Source organism: Schistocerca gregaria, chromosome 10 (genome assembly GCF_023897955.1).
Source record: "Schistocerca gregaria isolate iqSchGreg1 chromosome 10, iqSchGreg1.2, whole genome shotgun sequence".
In the NCBI taxonomy this organism is placed as follows: domain Eukaryota; kingdom Metazoa; phylum Arthropoda; class Insecta; order Orthoptera; family Acrididae; genus Schistocerca; species Schistocerca gregaria.
The window spans coordinates 171,335,806-171,353,135 of NC_064929.1; the positions used below are offsets into that span (position 1 = coordinate 171,335,806).

General features: G+C 43.9%; 1 protein-coding gene across 1 annotated transcript in view; it reads left to right on the forward strand.

Annotated features, from left to right (window-relative positions):
- The window catches only part of LOC126293272 (uncharacterized), a 144,899-nt gene extending 131,179 nt beyond the window's left edge, over positions 1–13,720 (forward strand). The window contains exon 9 of the mRNA XM_049986395.1: positions 8,856–13,720. Coding sequence (XP_049842352.1) covers positions 8,856–8,963 — 108 coding nt within the window. The 3' untranslated portion in view covers positions 8,964–13,720. The remainder of the gene's footprint in view (positions 1–8,855) is intronic.
- Positions 13,721–17,330: the final 3,610 nt, after the last annotated feature.

Consider the following 17,330-nt stretch of genomic DNA (forward strand, 5'->3'; position numbering starts at 1 on the left):
CGCTAAGTCCCATCAAGTATTCCAATTTCCGGGTGCAGCTCAGATAACGCCTGTCTTTTTGCATATTCTCACTAAGACAAGAACAAATCGAGTAGTTGTAAATATCTGCCCAACTGGAAAGATAAGTAGTTTCCTCTGCTTGCTCGGAAGGTAATTTTCCCCGGTGCTCTGATAACGTGAGTAGCAAGTTACGTTTCAGGTCATCGGTTACTGCCGCCGTAGACGTATCCTTCCCAACCCCGCTGTATGTCCAGAGAGCGCAAAACGTACCTTAACTGTGTTCGTAGGAAATGAAGTCAGTATGATTACACGCGGTTTTCAACAACAAATCACAACACAGGCAAAGAGTTTCTCGCGCGCGCTTTTGTGGTACCTTTGTAACAGGAGGAAACTTTTATAACAAAAGTAAGGACTACAGGAGGATTATTCGAATAGCTGGAAAGCTACGCAATGACTTTACAACTAACTACCTTACAAAACACTTAAAATCAAGAACATGATAGATAAACTAAAAGAACAAATCACCAATTTCGGGCACACCACACTACGTGCCAATGAACCTAAAAATGACTCTTGCAACAGGATCGTACAACGCTTAATTTCCGAAATTGAAATATGCATTTCCTCCGTACATCGTTCTCGAAGCAGTATCGAATTCACTTCAGCAGAATCATCCGGAAAACGAAAAAATGAGTGGAACTGTCAACAGCAACTACAAGGATGATGTAGCAGCCTGAATATAAGAAAAACAAGTTGTTGAGCAAAATTTCTTCAACTAACTCCTGCACAAAAGACTATATTGTCAACAATGACTAGATTTGCAAGTTCTTCATCTTCGAAGTAGATGGAAATTTTTTACATTAACAAAATTCCAAGATCACAGTATAACATTGTCGATACCACTGAGATAATATGAATGTATATAAGCCAATCAACAGGCATCCAATCCCAGATGGAGTTTTTTCGACTTTTCCCACAGTAGTAAGGCAAATTCCTGGATTAGGAACGAAGGAAACTTAATAAACAACGTCTTCCTCTCGACTGTCCATCCATATGCAATTAAAATTCCTACAAAACTAAAGAAGCACTCAATTGTCCTAAATGAATGGTGTCCCAACAATACGAACTACAACTATTGGCTGAAAAACTTCTTCAGTGTTGAGAACAAAAACTATAGTGGTTTAATAAGAATGGTGCTGTTGGCATTTACTGCTATAAGCTACATATCGAGCAGACTCTATCATTTTCTTCCTACTGATATTTTCGTTGTAATACGAAGGTGGTTCAATAAGTAATGCCCACTTTTTCTCAGAGCATATTTATTGTAAAGAGTCAGAATTTGCTGATGATATACGTCAACATGTCCATCTTCTGTTTTTCTACGTAGTCTCCATCACGTTCTATTGCCGTACGGCAACGTTGTGGAAGAGCATGTATACCCTGGTGGTAAAAACTCTTGTCCTGTAGGCATAGCCATGTTTTCAGTGCATGACGGACAGTCTCGCCATCTTCAATGTGTGTTCCTCGCAGAGAATCTTTTAGTGGCCCAACGAAACGAAAGTCGGAGGGTGCCAGGTCTGGACTGCAGGGTGGATGTCGCACTGATGTCCAACCCAATTTGGGGATGTGTTCCTGTGTTCTCAGACTAGTGTGTGGGCGTGCATTATTGTGTTGGAGGAAGATTTCTGTGGTGGTTTCTTGTCCGATGGAACTTGTCGGAAAGTGTTGTGGAGTTTATTCTGTCTTCACGATTGCCTCTGAAGTGATGGTTGACCCTCTTGGCATCACATCTTCGAGAATGACGCCATCACAATCGCAGAAGACTGTCAGCACGACTTTTCCGGCAGAGGGAGTTGTCTTGGATTTCTTCTTTTGTGCTGATTGAGGATGATACCACTCCATGGACTGCCGTTTTGTTTCCGGCGTAAAGTCGTGCACCCAGCTTTCGTCCCGCGATCCGTTACAGAAAGGCTTCTCCATCGATCTCAAAACACTCCACCAACTGAGATAAAATGGCCTTTCTTTGAATCTTGTGGTCCGCTGTGAGCATTCGTGGAACCCATCGTGAGCACCTCTTTGAATATCCGAGAGTCTCGATCATTCCAGAAGCATTTCCGATGCTGATCGACAACTGTAGAGCCAACTGTCGTGTTGGATGCTCCAGTAGGGGCGCATAATGGTGTCCACACGATTCAACATAACTGGAGCAGTGGCTGTGACAGGACGTCCCGAGCGTGGCTGATCATCGAGCTGTGTTTCTGCACTTCCTGGAGCCGTAACTTTCTTTACCCATCGCTCAACTGTACTCCTGCCAACTGTAGAATGGACATACACTGCACGCAAACGTTTATGGATGTTCATCACTCCTTCTTTTTCTGCACACAAGAATTCAACAACAGCACGCAGCTTGTAACGTGAGTCGTATGCAGACCCATTTTGACGCTGTTCTACGGCTCTGCGACCTGCTGGAACGGTTCGAAACTTCACCGGCGCACAGAACAAACATCAAATGTGAAGTACCAACAAGGACGTTTGTCTATGTGTATTAACGGCTTTTTTTTTAAAAAAAAATGTTGTTCATTACTTATTGAACGACCCTGCTACACTGATCGCTAAAAAAAGTGAAGTTACGCGATAGCGGAGCACAATATGAAATTAAACCTCACGAGAAGAGACCACGAGCTCACGAGATATGAGGTCGTAAATGTTAGGGACAAGGCCACACACTGCGTGGTACGGGTATGGATCCACAATTATACTCGTAAAAAGAAAATAGTCGGGTCACGCCTTATACTCATGTTCACAATAAAAACAGAACATCTTGAACGACTAAAGATAGCACGTTCATATTCAGAGGACATATAGTTAGCGTGTTCTGCAGAAATGATTAACACTTGAACCATGTTGGCCAGTGGATTCTAGGTCAACAACCTACCAATAAAATGTGCTTGCGGCTCGCGTTGTCACTATGAACCGAAGGTAATGGATCACTGTGACTTGAGCAGACGTGCAAGATCCCTCGCAAACACATGCGCACAAGACACCGTCAAATCAGTGAGTATGAAAGAGGGCGCATTATTGGCATGAGAGAATGTGATGCATCCATCCGGGAAATTTCTGCTCGTGTGAGACGAAGACTTTCGGAAGTGGAATGGGTGTGGGGTTTGTGCAGAATTGTTCAAGGAAGGCCGTAGCACACGATGTGAAGGGGTCAGGTCGCACCACCCAGACCACGAGAAGATCAACACCTTGCCTGAATGCCATTGCAGGGCAGGTCTGTGTCCTCCTCGACCCTGGCGCAACAGTGGAACCGTGCAACACATCGTACACTATCAAGGGTGACAGCTTGGGTTACATGCACGTCATCCAATCTCTGCCCGCCTTTCACTCATGTGCAGAAACATGCTCCACGACAATGGTGTATGGAACGACGTCACTGGGGAGAGGAATGGCATCAGATAGTGTTTTCGGACGAACCCAGGTTCTGTTTGTGTGAAAATGATGGCCTCATTTTTGTTCGCCGCAGACAAGAGGAGCGGAATCATAGTGACTGCATTCGCACGAGGCATGCAGCGCCAACTCAACGCCTTATGTTGTGGGATGCTCACTGCGAGCGGGTGCGGACCGCAGAGGGAGCGCCTGGTGAAGGGGGAATACCACAGGCGTAAATACTGGACCAGGTCCACTCGAGGAGTAGTCTCAGGTCACATCTGATGAAGGTAACGAGTTACGCTACCGAAATATCGTGCAAGTACAACGCTGAAATACAGCAGGACACCCGACAACCCAAGATGTCATTAGATCGCCGGGAAAGCCTGAAGAATTACAATATCTTATTTGTTTGTCAGCTCTCTGGAGTGATATTTATATGTTCATAGTGCAGTTTATTCATTGAAAATCAGCAGTGATAAGTATATTACAATACTGTTTTTATGTGTCATGAGACGTTTGAATTTCTAGCTCTTTCTTTTAGAGTATCAATAAAATTAAGCAAACATTATTTATGTTTTAGTGTTTTTTCTTCATTAAAATTTGGTTGTGTACACATTTGTGTGGATGTAGACTTCAATTCTTCGAAAGTATTGATTGTAGGTCGTTTGAGTATTCTATGTAGAATTTTTATTGTAATGTTACTTGTAATCCGTCTTGATTGCATAAAATGTGTATTCACATGACCGGTTTCGGTTCCTCTAGAACCATCTTCAGATCTGTAATTTCGGGTGCAGGAGAACCCCATCCACACACACACACACACACAGCAACACGCAGCATATGAAGGTTGCTGCGTGTGGACGGGTTACTCCTGTAACCGAAACTGTAGATCTGAAGATGGTTCTAGAGGAACCGAAACCGGTCATCTGAATAAACATTTTATGCAATCAAGACGGATTATAAATAACACTGTAAAACCACTGATTGCGGTTATCCCATCAGACATTATGTCTGTTTTTGCAAAATTTTTATCGTGTTGTGGTTTCGTTTTTGTAGAACCATGTAACATGTAGACTGATTGCTCCCGCAGTCTCAGGTGTGTTCCACGAATCGTACTGTGAAATTTCCACCTTTTAGTCCGGTGTAAAATACAAGAATACCTGAGAGATAATCAAAAAGATGCTCCAGGATGCAACATTTTAATACATGTCATAACAGCTGATGTAAAGCCAAAGCTACTAATATACACCTGAGCCTTATACTTTTAAATTATACTGTTTTGAAACATAAACTTAAAAGCTTGTTAATAGAGAGTTAAGCCTTACATTCTTGTATCACATGTTTGTATATTGTAGCATTTGTTGTACAGAATACAGTACCAAAATAGGCGTAAACAATGTACTTTTGTCGTATAATATTAGAAAAAAATGGTATTATCATTGTACGATCGCTTGAAAATGACAAAACATTCCGAAATGAGCCTGTCGTGAAGTAAATAGTCAATTGCAGCAAAAACTCTGGAAGTAATATATATATATCTTCTTCGCGGATGGATCACTTAAGACCACGCGTAATCAACATTTGTTGGCCTTCCATATAATTTACCTCCATACACACTTCTGTGGTCTCCCCAGAATCCGAATAGACCACTTGCGGTTTTTCAACCGTGGGATTTGACCCACTGGGGTAATTTGTCTTTGAAGGTGCTGTATCCATGTTGATTTAATTGGACTGGGTTTGTGACTGAAATTAAGATTTCAGCCTGGTTAAGCTCAGAGTTCCACTTCTGTGTTTTTTAGATCAGCCGCCACTAACACGTGGAACAGACGCTGTAGGGTTACCGCCACTAACCTGTGGAACCGTCGTGCCCTTTGTCCAAATAACCTTGGACGAAAGCTTTTATAGTATCCCAAAAAGCAAGGTTGCCTCTTCCGCCAGTTCCGCCGTACCGATGATCTTCATCTCCGCCTTCACGGCAGTTGAGGTTTTCACCGTGTCCCTGGCAAGGGGCCCCTCACGAGGTACTGTCACCCGGGCCAGATGAGCCAAGGTTTTTTTATGAGGTGTTACTCCTCCCCCTCCTCCTTTTTCAACCGGGCTTGGGACCGGCTATGGCGGAGTATATATATATATATATATATATATATATATATATATATATATATATATATATTCCGCCATTCCTCTTGTAGTAGGGTCCAGAGGTGATAAACGTTGCTAACAGGCCTTGATTTGACTGCTCTATCCAAGTGATCCCTAATCAGTTGAACAGGACTACAGACGGGCGATTGGGGCGGCGAGATCATATTTTTCATTTCCACCTTTTTTCTGAAAGTTGAGAAATACGATCTACAAGTTTTGAAGTGAGTTTAGGGTCGTTTTCTTGCTGTAGGACGAATTCCTCGCCAATCAAACGTCTTCCACATAGCTTTGCATGATACTGTAGAATGTGATGGTAATTCTCTTTCTTCATTGTTCCATTTATTTGTACAAGATCACCAGTCTTACCGCCTCCAAAATATCTCCAAACCAAGAAGGAACCCCTTTCATGCTTTAATGTTGGAGATACCACTTTCGCGTAACATTCTTTCGCCTGGCAACCGGCGAACAATCTTGCGTCGCTTTGTGCCAGTAACCTCAAACTGGTATTCGTCAGTGAAAAGTGTCCAACTTTCACGTTTTCTTGTCCAGTGTAGCCTGTTCTCTCTATTAACAGGCGTCAATAATAGTTCCTTAGGCGCCACACGCCCGTTAAGGTTCACTGCCTGAAGACGTCATTTAAAGTGCTGACACTCATCCACTTTTTCTTGTTGTGGTTGAGCTGTGCTGCTAAAACTGGCGGTATTTTGAAGTGATTACGTTTACTTGTGATTAATATACATTTGTCAGCACTTTTTGATGCGTGTTTCGGCCTGCCATTTCGAGGTCAGTCCATATTCTGGCCAGTATCCGCATGTCTCTGCAAGGTATAATGGACACGTCTGAAGGAAATACGTTCTTGATGTGCTATTTGTCGCACGGTAAGACCGGCTGCACGTAAAAACACAATTTCAGAACATTTTCTGTTGGAAGCTCCTGTCTTCATCCCATTATCGGTGTTTCCACTGAACACTCACCGAAGTCTACTTTTTGATATCTCGTGCATAACTACGTGCCCTTTTCCTACATGTAACCGTGCTATTTGTTTATTTCTATGAACGCCATCGGGCGAGGAAAGATAATATGTTGCCACCATAGTACAAAATTAGCGGAATTCTATGCGTGGAAGATGAGCAGCATATCAACGGAAAGTTGTGTTTTGGGCGATTTAAATTTGTTTAAAAAGTGGAGCACTACTCTTACACGTTATATTGAGCATGACACTGGGGAAGCAATATAGCTGAATCGTGTTGGAATCTGATAACTAGCTTTGAATCTAATAACTAGCATTTCTTTATCTTAGTTTCAGGACGTTCGCAAACTTTTGAGCGATAGTGAGAGTATATATGAAAGGGTTATTTCAATAGTGGTACAAGTCCATTTTTGTTCCTTCTGCGATACAGAGTCCTAAAGTTAAACGAGTGCTGAAAAATATGCAGTTGAGATACCAGAAATATTCAAGCATATGGCTTCTTGCTAAGGATGAACCTTTCTTTCTGTTTGTTTGGATCATTACCACACATTGACACCGGTGTGTCAGACCCACCATACTTGCTCCGGGCACTGCGAGAGGGCTGTACAAGCAATGATCACACGCACGTCACAGCGGACACACCAGGAACCGCGATGTTGGCCGTCGAATGGCGCTAGCTGCGCAGCATTTGTGCACCGCCGCCGTCAGTGTCAGCCAGATTGCCGTGGCATACGGAGCTCCATCGCAGTCTTCAACACTGGTAGCACGCCGCGACAGCGTGGACGTGAACCGTATGTGCAGTTGACGGACTGTGAGCGAGGGCGTATAGTGGGCATGCGGGAGGCCGGGTGGACGTACCGCCGAATTGCTCAACACGTGGGGCGTGAGGTCTCCACAGTACATCGATGTTGTCGCCAGTGGTCGGCGGAAGGTGCACGTGCCCGTCGACCTGGGACCGGACCGCAGCGACGCACGAATGCACGCCAAGACCGTAGGATCCTACGCAGTGGCCGTAGGGGACCGCACTGACATTCCCAGCAAATTAGGGACACTGTTGCTCCTGGGGTATCGGCGAGGACCATTCGCAACCGTCTCCATGAAGCTGGGCTACGGTCACGCACTCCGTTAGGCCGTCTTCCGCTCACGCCCCAACATCGTGCAGCCCGCCTCCAGTGGTGTCGCGACAGGCGTGAATGGAGGGACGAATGGAGACGTGTCGTCTTCAGCGATGAGAGTCGCTTCTGCCTTGGTGCCAATGATGGTCGTACGCGTGTTTGGCGCCGTGCAGGTGAGCGCCACAATCAGGACTGCATACGACCGAGGCACACAGGGCCAACACCCGGCATCATGGTGTGAGGAGCGATCTCCTACACTGGCCGTACACCTCTGGTGATCGTCGAGGGGACACTGAATAGTGCACGGTACATCCAAACCGTCATCGAACCCATCGTTCTACCATTGCTAGACCGGCAAGGGAACTTGCTGTTCCAACAGGACAATGCACGTCCGCATGTATCCCGTGCCACCCAACGTGCTCTAGAAGGTGTAAGTCAACTACCCTGGCCAGCAAGATCTCCGGATCTGTCCCCCATTGAGCATGTTTGGGACTGGATGAAGCGTCGTCTCACGCGGTCTGCACGTCCAGCACGAACGCTGGTCCAACTGAGGCGCCAGGTGGAAATGGCATGGCAAGCGGTTCCACAGGACTACATCCAGCATCTCTACGATCGTCTCCATGGGAGAATAGCAGCCTGCATTGCTGCGAAAGGTGGATATACACTGTACTAGTGCCGACATTGTGCATGCTCTGTTGCCTGTGTCTATGTGCCTGTGGTTCTGTCAATGTGATGTATCTGACCCCAGGAATGTGTCAATAAAGTTTCCCCTTCCTGGGACAATGAATACACGGTGTTCTTATTTCAATTTCCAGGAGTATATATATTCGAAGTTAACGCTGTCGGGCTGGGCTAGTAGTTCGATGATGGGTGATCATCCGGTCTGCCGATTGCTGTTGGTAAAGGGGGGGGGGGGTGCATTCAGCCCTTGTGAGGCAAACTGAGGAGCTACTTGACTGAGAAGTAGCGGCTCCGGTCTTTGAAGTCACGTACGGCCGGATGACACGGTGTCCGGTCGGTCCCGTTGGGCCTTCTCAGGCCTTTTCATTCTGAGTTCATTTTTATATATTGTTCTTTGGCGTGATATGTGCTGCGGGCCCATCAGAGAGAAAACTTCCATGTAATTAGTAAATTCACGAATGTCCTGTGTGGTTAGTGTAATGTTTATAAATGTCGGCGTCTTTGTGTTTCCTCAGAGACGCCGAGACGCGGAGAGGCAGCGCATGATGGACGAAGAGCCAGCGAAGGAGAAGAAGGCACCGCTGGCCGAGGCGGAGAAGGTGAGCGACGCCGAGGAGGTGTGAACCCGGGACCCCGGCATACAGCGCGAGGACGTGCCTCGCGCGCCTGCTGGCTTCCGATCCACCTGTTGCAGCCGGCCGCACTCTGAATGCAAAACATGCGGCGCCCATTAAGCGCTGAGCGGGGGCGCCCAAATAAACAGTGGCGAACACTGTAGACACGTCAACCAAAAAAAACAAACAAAAAACTGTCCTTTAGCGTGTATTAACAACTCACCTCGATAATGCACCATTTCGCCATGAAGTCATTTCTGGAACATTCCATACATAATCATATACTGCCAACTCTTCCATCACTTCCTTTACCACTGACAGGCGGGAAACTCATACCATCACGTCTCGTTAGGTTACGTTTATTTTTTAGCTTACGTTTAATTCTGATTTTTGTATTGAATCTCTGTCTTTAAAGTCAGTACCGCCATTAGACTATTTTTTATTTGCAGTGTTACACTTACGCGATCATGATTTCGGCTTCAAAGTGCCATTATCAAGTGTTCTAACTGTTATACAGTGCCTACAATTAAAACACTTGACAATGGCACTTTGAAGCCGAAATCATAATCGTGTAAATGTAACACTGCAAATAAAAAACAGTCTAATATCGATAGTGACTTTAAAGAAATATATTATGCCTGTGGCCCTCCATTATGAAAAAATTACAGAATCTCTGTGTTTCTACTATTAAGGTCGATCAGCAGGGACTTGTAGATAATGCTGTACCATATGAACCTCTTTAACACATCACGGTTTTGCCGCAGTGCAGCAAACTCCTCTTGTTATTGCCGCCGAAAAGGTGACGATGTGGGCTGTTTGTGACAGCAAGACATTTCACATGGACGTTGTATGTCGACATGTACAGTTCACAGACATGCGCAAATCTTCTATCAGTTCAGTTTTCATCTTCTGCAGCTGTATATCATTCGGTCGTAAGTTCATAGATAGCATTCACCTCGATTGCGATGGCGACAACACACGATTAATAGGCTGCCTGGCTATTTGAAATTATTTTATTTAATGTGGTGAGAATTATTTATCAGTCACTTTGAATAATGGCCTCGAAAAATTGAAATAGAACATAAAAAGGCACTTTGTCTTCAGGCCACAAGGGGCACTTCGGGACCATCCGACCGCCGTATCATCCTCAGATGAGGATGCGTGTTGGAGGGGCTTGTGGTCTACACACCGCTCTCCCGGTCGTTACGATGGTTTTCTCTAACCGGTGCCGCTACTATTAGGTCGAGTTGCTCCTCAATTGGCATCACTAGGCTGAGTGCACCCCGAAAAACGGCAACAGCGCATGGCGGCTTGGATGGTCACCCATCCAAGTACCGGCCACACCCGACAGCGCTTAACTTCGGTGATCTGACGGGAACCGGTGTATCCATTGCTGCAAGGCTGTTGCCCGAATGTTTCCATCATATGCCTCCACTATGTATGAGCGGCGTTTAATAACTAATGCACCATTTTTTTTCTAAAAGCAGGTTGGTTTTATTCAGGTTTCCAATACACCATATTATTCCGCACTGTTCTGCCTACAGTACAAGACCCTATACTTCAGCATAATTCAATGCGACTGCCTTATGCCACCTTACTGTATACCCGCATGGTATCACTCTATTCCTCGACGTCAGAGCCAACGTTTTGCTGCATCAGTAGCCCCCCCCCCCTCCCCCCCCCCCACACACACACCGTTCCTATCATGCAAGTACTGGTTCCCAGAGTGCATCCTTCATTAGCCCAAACAGATGGATGTCGGAAGGGGTGAGATGTGGGCTGTAGGATGGATGAGGAATAACAATCCAGTAAAACTTCGTGAGATCGTCTCTGGAGCATACACTTGCGAGAGGCATTGTTATGGAGGAGTCAGTTTGCATTTTTGTGGCAACTAACACGCTGAAGTCGTTTCTCCAATTTCCCGATGGTCACACAGTGCACTTTCGAGTTGGTCGTTGCACCATGGGGGAGGATATCAAACAGAAAAACACTTTCAGAGCCTCAGGAGACCGTTGCCATGACATTACCAGCTGAGGATGCTGCCTCGAACTTCTTCTTCTGAGGAGAGGCGGTTGACCACTCCATGGATTATCATTATATTTCCCGTTCGTGGAGATGAACCCATGTTTCATCGCCTGTGACGATGTTCGACAAAAAATTGTCACGATCAGCCTCGTAACGCACAAGCAATCCCTCACAGAATGTCCTTCATTGCTCTCTATGGTCTTCTGTTAGCTGGCAAAAAAACTAGCGGGCACACAACTTTGAGTATCGCAACTGGTGGTCGAGGGTGTCGGGACTACCATCAGAGACGTAGTGTGGAACAGCGAGGTGGTTGACCGTGATCCGTGAGAGTGAGAGTGTCCGCACGTTCCAACACTGCAGGAGTCACAACTGTGTGCCGCCGGTCGGCACGCAGGAGATCGGACAGGTCTGCGCCGTCTTGTTGCGTTGGTGGCAGACCTCCGGCCCGACGTCTCACCGTGCTTTTGATCATTGGTAGGTCTCTGTAGGCATTGTACAAGTGCCTATGAATATCGCGATACTCTGTTTTTCCGCCAAAAGAAACTCAATGACAGCTCTGTGCTTGGAACACACCTCCAATATAGACGCCATTTCGAAGGCTACGTATAGGGCACCACTCTCATGACGTAATAAAACTATAGGATCTGAACCGGGAATATTCCACAATGTACCACTACAAATTGCGCGCTTTTCAACCGAAAATGGCTGAGAAAAAAGTGTGTTGCATTACTTATTGAACGCCCTTTGTGTTTCTCAAAGTATGTCCACCCTGATAATGCCTGTCTACTGTTTCACGTCACTTGGCCATTCCGAAGTATCTGATCTCGAATGCTAGTCAATGAGAGGAAAGAGAAGGCAAAACTTCCTAATAACGACGGTATCCGACATTATGAAGAACGAAAATCGTATTTTTTTAGCTGTTGTGACGTGTGCGGCATGCACTCATGCGTGATCCAGACGCATTAAGTGCGACCCAGTTGAGTTTACCATTCCATACTACACAACACTACAGTTTAGGTACACCGCACTATTTCACATGTGACAGGACTCAGCATGGGGGCCATTCGTGAAAAACGATACAGCCTCGATTTGTATGTAGATGTGGAACCTATGTTAGGGTCAACCTCTTTGACACATCACGGTTACGCCGCAGTGGAACAACTCCTCTTGTCATTGCCGCCGAAAAGGTGACGATGTGGGCTGTTTGTGACAGCAAGACATTCACATGGAACTTCTCACCTTACAACTAATTTTGACATCGACCCAACGTCTTTTATACCTGCTTAAACTATGTTCTGAACCGAAAATAGATGGACTCCCGTGATTTTCCCATAGCATTTCATTTAGTCATCATAACCACGAACTGCGACACTTCTTGGAAGAGAATAAAGTTTTCCATTTTCCTCATCATTTCCACTATATGACCACACTTGCCACAGCTTGTTCACTTATTTGACTATTCATCTAAAATATCTTCTCGATGGAACTACTATATTGACATCAAAGTAGTTTGCATTTGGTGTCATATAGTTACATACCGACTTTTCACTCTTAATTTTTCTTATATTTTCTTATTTTATTATGCATACGGTTTCTCCATATCCACGTCTCTGCCAGTTCGAATTGCTTTTTTACTGCTTCCCACGGTCCATGATGCTCTTCTGCAACTGACAATCCCCAGAAAGCAAAGCTAAACAAACTCATTCCGAACTTCTTGTTTGCTTATCCGTACATAGGTTTCAATGAGTAACACTTGTCACATCACTGTGATTGTTTAATATCAGGTCACAAACTATTTTCAGCTTAGATTTTAAAATAAATCTGTCCACAAGTGAAGTTTCTCCATGTGCACTCTGTTCTTTATATCGTGTGCCGTCTACGTTTCTCTTCAGATTCAGCGCCTTTAGCTATACAGTGAAATGTATTCTTGCATTACACTAATTGCAAGATTTCAAAATGATATCACTGTAGGTAAATGTATTCCAAATAAACCACTTGCTGGCTTGCAAAGCAGTAAGTTAGTGAGTGAATGTGTTCCAGATACATTATCTGCAAGCTTGCAAAGCAATAAATGAGAGTGAATTTATTCGAAAAACATCATTTGCAAGCTTGCAAAGTAATAATGAAATTAGTAAAATTGTTCCAAATACACTATATGCAAATACGTCCAAAATTCACTGACTCTTGTATGTCCATTTTTATTGTACTTGTATGGCACACGTTTCCATCCTCAAGGGAACAGAAGATCTATGATTCTGTCTTATTCTCCTTTCTTCTCGTTCTGCTTACTGTTTTATTGTGGAGCAGCTGACCTTACCTCCCACAAGTATGGTGTAGTTACTTTTTACACCGGTAGTGTAGTATTAATCTTGATTGCAATCATCGTTAAAGGGTTTGCTACAGTCTGTTGTCTCCTTGTGGATGGAAAGTGTCTGATAACTTTAACAGAGAATGATAGTTCATATTTTCACAGAAACCTTAGGAAGAACTTGTCTAGTGGCCTGGAACTGTACTGGTGAACGGATTCGAATCTCATCCAGTATTTTGATCCACCGTCGACTTCCATCACAGTACTCCCTTCTTAAATGATCTACTTTAATAGTGTGTTCCATTGCAACGTCCCCTGAAGATATTAATTTTTAGATATAGCTATGAGATTTTTTTATATTTTGAATTATTGTACCGAACTAGTGTCAACTTTATATTTTATTACTATTTTATTTCCATTGTGTAGTACGAAATCGAAAAAAAGTAGCAACAGCAAAATGAGACAAAACGTATGGTTTAAAATGTCCTTTACGATTCGCCGTTAAGTATTTATTGTAATGGAGCTTGTCAATATAATAAAGACGTACAAGCATATGCTGACTGTATCTCCTCAAATTCCCTTATTGTGTTTGTGTGTTTGTGTTTGTGTTTGTGTGTGTGTGTGTGTGTATGAGAAAAATAAAGTACACTATGACAATACTGTGTGAGTGAAATACTGAGTGAGTGAAAATATTTCCTTTCTTTCTATACATTCACAATTTTTCTTTGCGTTTTATTGGTCTTGTATTTAAAGCTTATTTGTTAAATTAGATGCAAAGTTTTTTTAAATGCGTGATACACAGCTGGTTAACTGTCTTTTAATGAAGCTACCGGTTCTGGTTTTCACCGTTATCACAGGATCTGTATACACTAAAACAATGCGTCAAGCAACTAGAAACGTACGAGGTCTAATCACTTTTACGCAGGGTTTATAAGCCAATGGTTACAAAGATTAGTCACATGTCATAGCATATCACATCATTGTGAGAATCCATATAATTACTGTCCTATCAAAATTTCTAAACACATACAGAAACAAGGAGGTATCCATGCACAAAAGATGTAGTGTCAAATGGGAAATGTAACCAGTCAAAAAGTACCCAGTGATATTTGTTATGAAGAACAAACCAAAACAAAGATGTGATTAATACTTCTTCATGCATTCAGTGTTAAGAGTTATGACAGAATTTGATACAAAAAATTGACTCTTTAAACACAATAATTTGAAATTTACTTATTTTTACACTATAACTGGAAGTCACATGTACAAGAGCATTACGAAAAAGGAAAATACACACATCAAAAAAAGTTTTTCATCACCTCGATTCCCAGAACTCCTGAAAATAGACGTTGACTGTGGATGTTGTAAAACCGACACAGTCCATTTCATTGTTCAGAGATGCCATTAAACCCGCCCAAAGATGTAAACAACCAAGCATGAGCAGGGCCTGTTAGACGGAGGGGGTCCGACAACCGATCATTCAACTAGGAAGGAGGTACACGGCTCGTGTTGTCTGTAGTTCAGCCATGCCTAGATGGTCAATACCGCGGTTCGATCGAGACCACATTGTTACTTTGTGCCAGGAAGGGCTCTCAACACGGGAAGTGTCCAGGCGTCTCGGGGTGAACCAAATCGAAGTCGTTGGGACATGGAGATACAGAGAGACAGGAACTGTCGATGACATGCCTCCCTCAGGCCGCCCAAGGGCCTACTACTGCAGTGGATGACCGCTACGTACGGATTGTGGCTGGGAGGAACCCTGACAGCAACGCCACCAAGTTGAATAATGCTTTTCGTGTAGCCACAGGACGTCGTGTTACGACTCAAACTGTGCGCAACAAGTTTCTTGTCGCCTTAGGCCTCGATTAGCTTAAGTTTTACCTCCACTAGCGCCTTCTGTTGTTGTACCGCCGTACTAGCGCGGGCAACGCGATTTTTCTCAGCACGCAAGTTTGCATGTGGCCGTCTAGTAGACCGTTTACTGATGTGTTTTCCTTTTGCATGTGATGTAGGCGTAACTCCATGCTGCGCTACACGTGACTGTTTTAAGGTATTCTCAGTTACTTTATTTGTCTGTGCCCCCTCCTTCACTTTGGTTGCGTCCAGAGACATTTATCGCCGGTTTTTATCACTTTAAGTTGACACAATTGGATTTCTTCCATTCTACTTTGTTCGGCCGATCGTGCTTTAGATGGTTTGTTACCATCGTTGTGGCTAAGAATCCTACCAGCCGGTGATATGTATAGCTATGAAAGCCTTTCATCAGTGTTAATTTCCTTTTTTAAACTGCCTTTCGGGAGTGCTAATTTCCTTTTTTAAAGTTTTTAAAATTGAAACTTCCTGGCAGATTAAAACTGTGTGCCGGACCGAGACTCGAACTCGGGACCTTTATTTTTAAAATTTTAGCACAGCTTAGAACCACGCTCTTTAATTTATAATGATGTGTAATTTCATTCTTGCTTTTGCTGTTCTTGTAGAAAATCTGCGGAAGCCTTAACCAGGCGAAACGCGTTATTTGTAAAAGAAATAACTTTGCAACCGGCATTGTTTGTTTATATAATCATGGAAACTGGTTGTTGTACTAATCAGGCCGTCATGGAATGGAGTAAGCTTTAGGAAACAGTATTTCTACTAGCTTTCGGATTATCGCTCTCTCTGGTAGAAGTACACTCATTTGCACACACAACCACACAAATTTCAAAATGCATAGCTACAGCGAGACTGAAATTTACGCGTAGTCAACATGTAATATCACAAATATTTAAACGGGAAGAACAGTGATGTTTTCTTTTTCGAGTAGTTTGTCACACTAGACGTACTGCTTAGTAGTTTTCCACCCACCCTAACAGTTTTCCGCGGTCAAGTTCTGACGTAAACAGTTACAGAATGAGGAGTAAAGTATTAGTGCCTTACGTTTAGTAAAGTACAGATATGTGATGTCATCTCCCTCTAATATTTCAGATTGACAACAGTAGGAGTAAAGTATTAGTGTCTTACGTTTAGTAAAGTACAGATATGTGATGTCATCTCCCTCTAATATTTCAGATTGACAACAGTGTTTGTTAAAGGACCATAGATTCTGTTGTAAATTCCATTTACCTCCTCTGTATGCTTTTTTTCTAAGTGCATCTACAGGGTGTTACAAAAAGGTACGGCCAAACTTTCAGGAAACATTCCTCACACACAAAGAAAGAAAATATATTATGTGGACATGTGTCCGGAAACGCTTACTTTCCATGTTAGAGCTCATTTTATTACTTCTCTTCAAATCACATTAATCATGGAGTGGAAATACACAGCAACAGAACGTACACAGAGTGACTTCAAACGCTTTGATACAGGAAATGTTTAAAATGTCCTCCGTTAGCGAAGATACATGCATCCACCCTCCGTCGCATGGAATCCCTGATACGCTGATGCAGCCCTGGAGAATGGCGTATTGTATCACAGACGCCCACAATACGAGCACGAAGAGTCTCTACATTTGGTACCGGGGTTGCGTAGACAAGAGCTTTCAAATGCCCCCATAAATGAAAGTCAAGAGGGTTGAGGTCAGGAGAGCGTGGAGGCCATGGAATTGGTCCGCCTCTACCAATCCATCGGTCACCGAATCCGTTGTTGAGAATCGTACGAACACATCGACTGAAATGCGCAGGAGCTCCATCGTGCATGAACCACGTGTTGTGTTGTACTTGTGAAGGCACATGTTCTAGTAGCACAGGTAGAGTATCCTGTATGAAATCATGATAACGAGCTCCATTGAGCGTAGGTGGAAGCGTAGGTGACGAAACTAAAATGAGCTCTAACATGGAAATTAAGCGTTTCCGGAGACATGTCCACATAACATATTTTCTTTATTTGTGTGTGAGGAATGTTCCCTGAAAGTTTGGCCGTACCTTTTTGTAACACCCTGTATAATTCAATATAATATTACTAAAGTGGGGCGGGCCTGGGTGGCCGAACGGTTCTAGGCGCTACAGTCTGGAACCGCGAGACCGCTACGGTCGCAGGTTCGAATCCTGCCTCGGGCATGGATGTGTGAT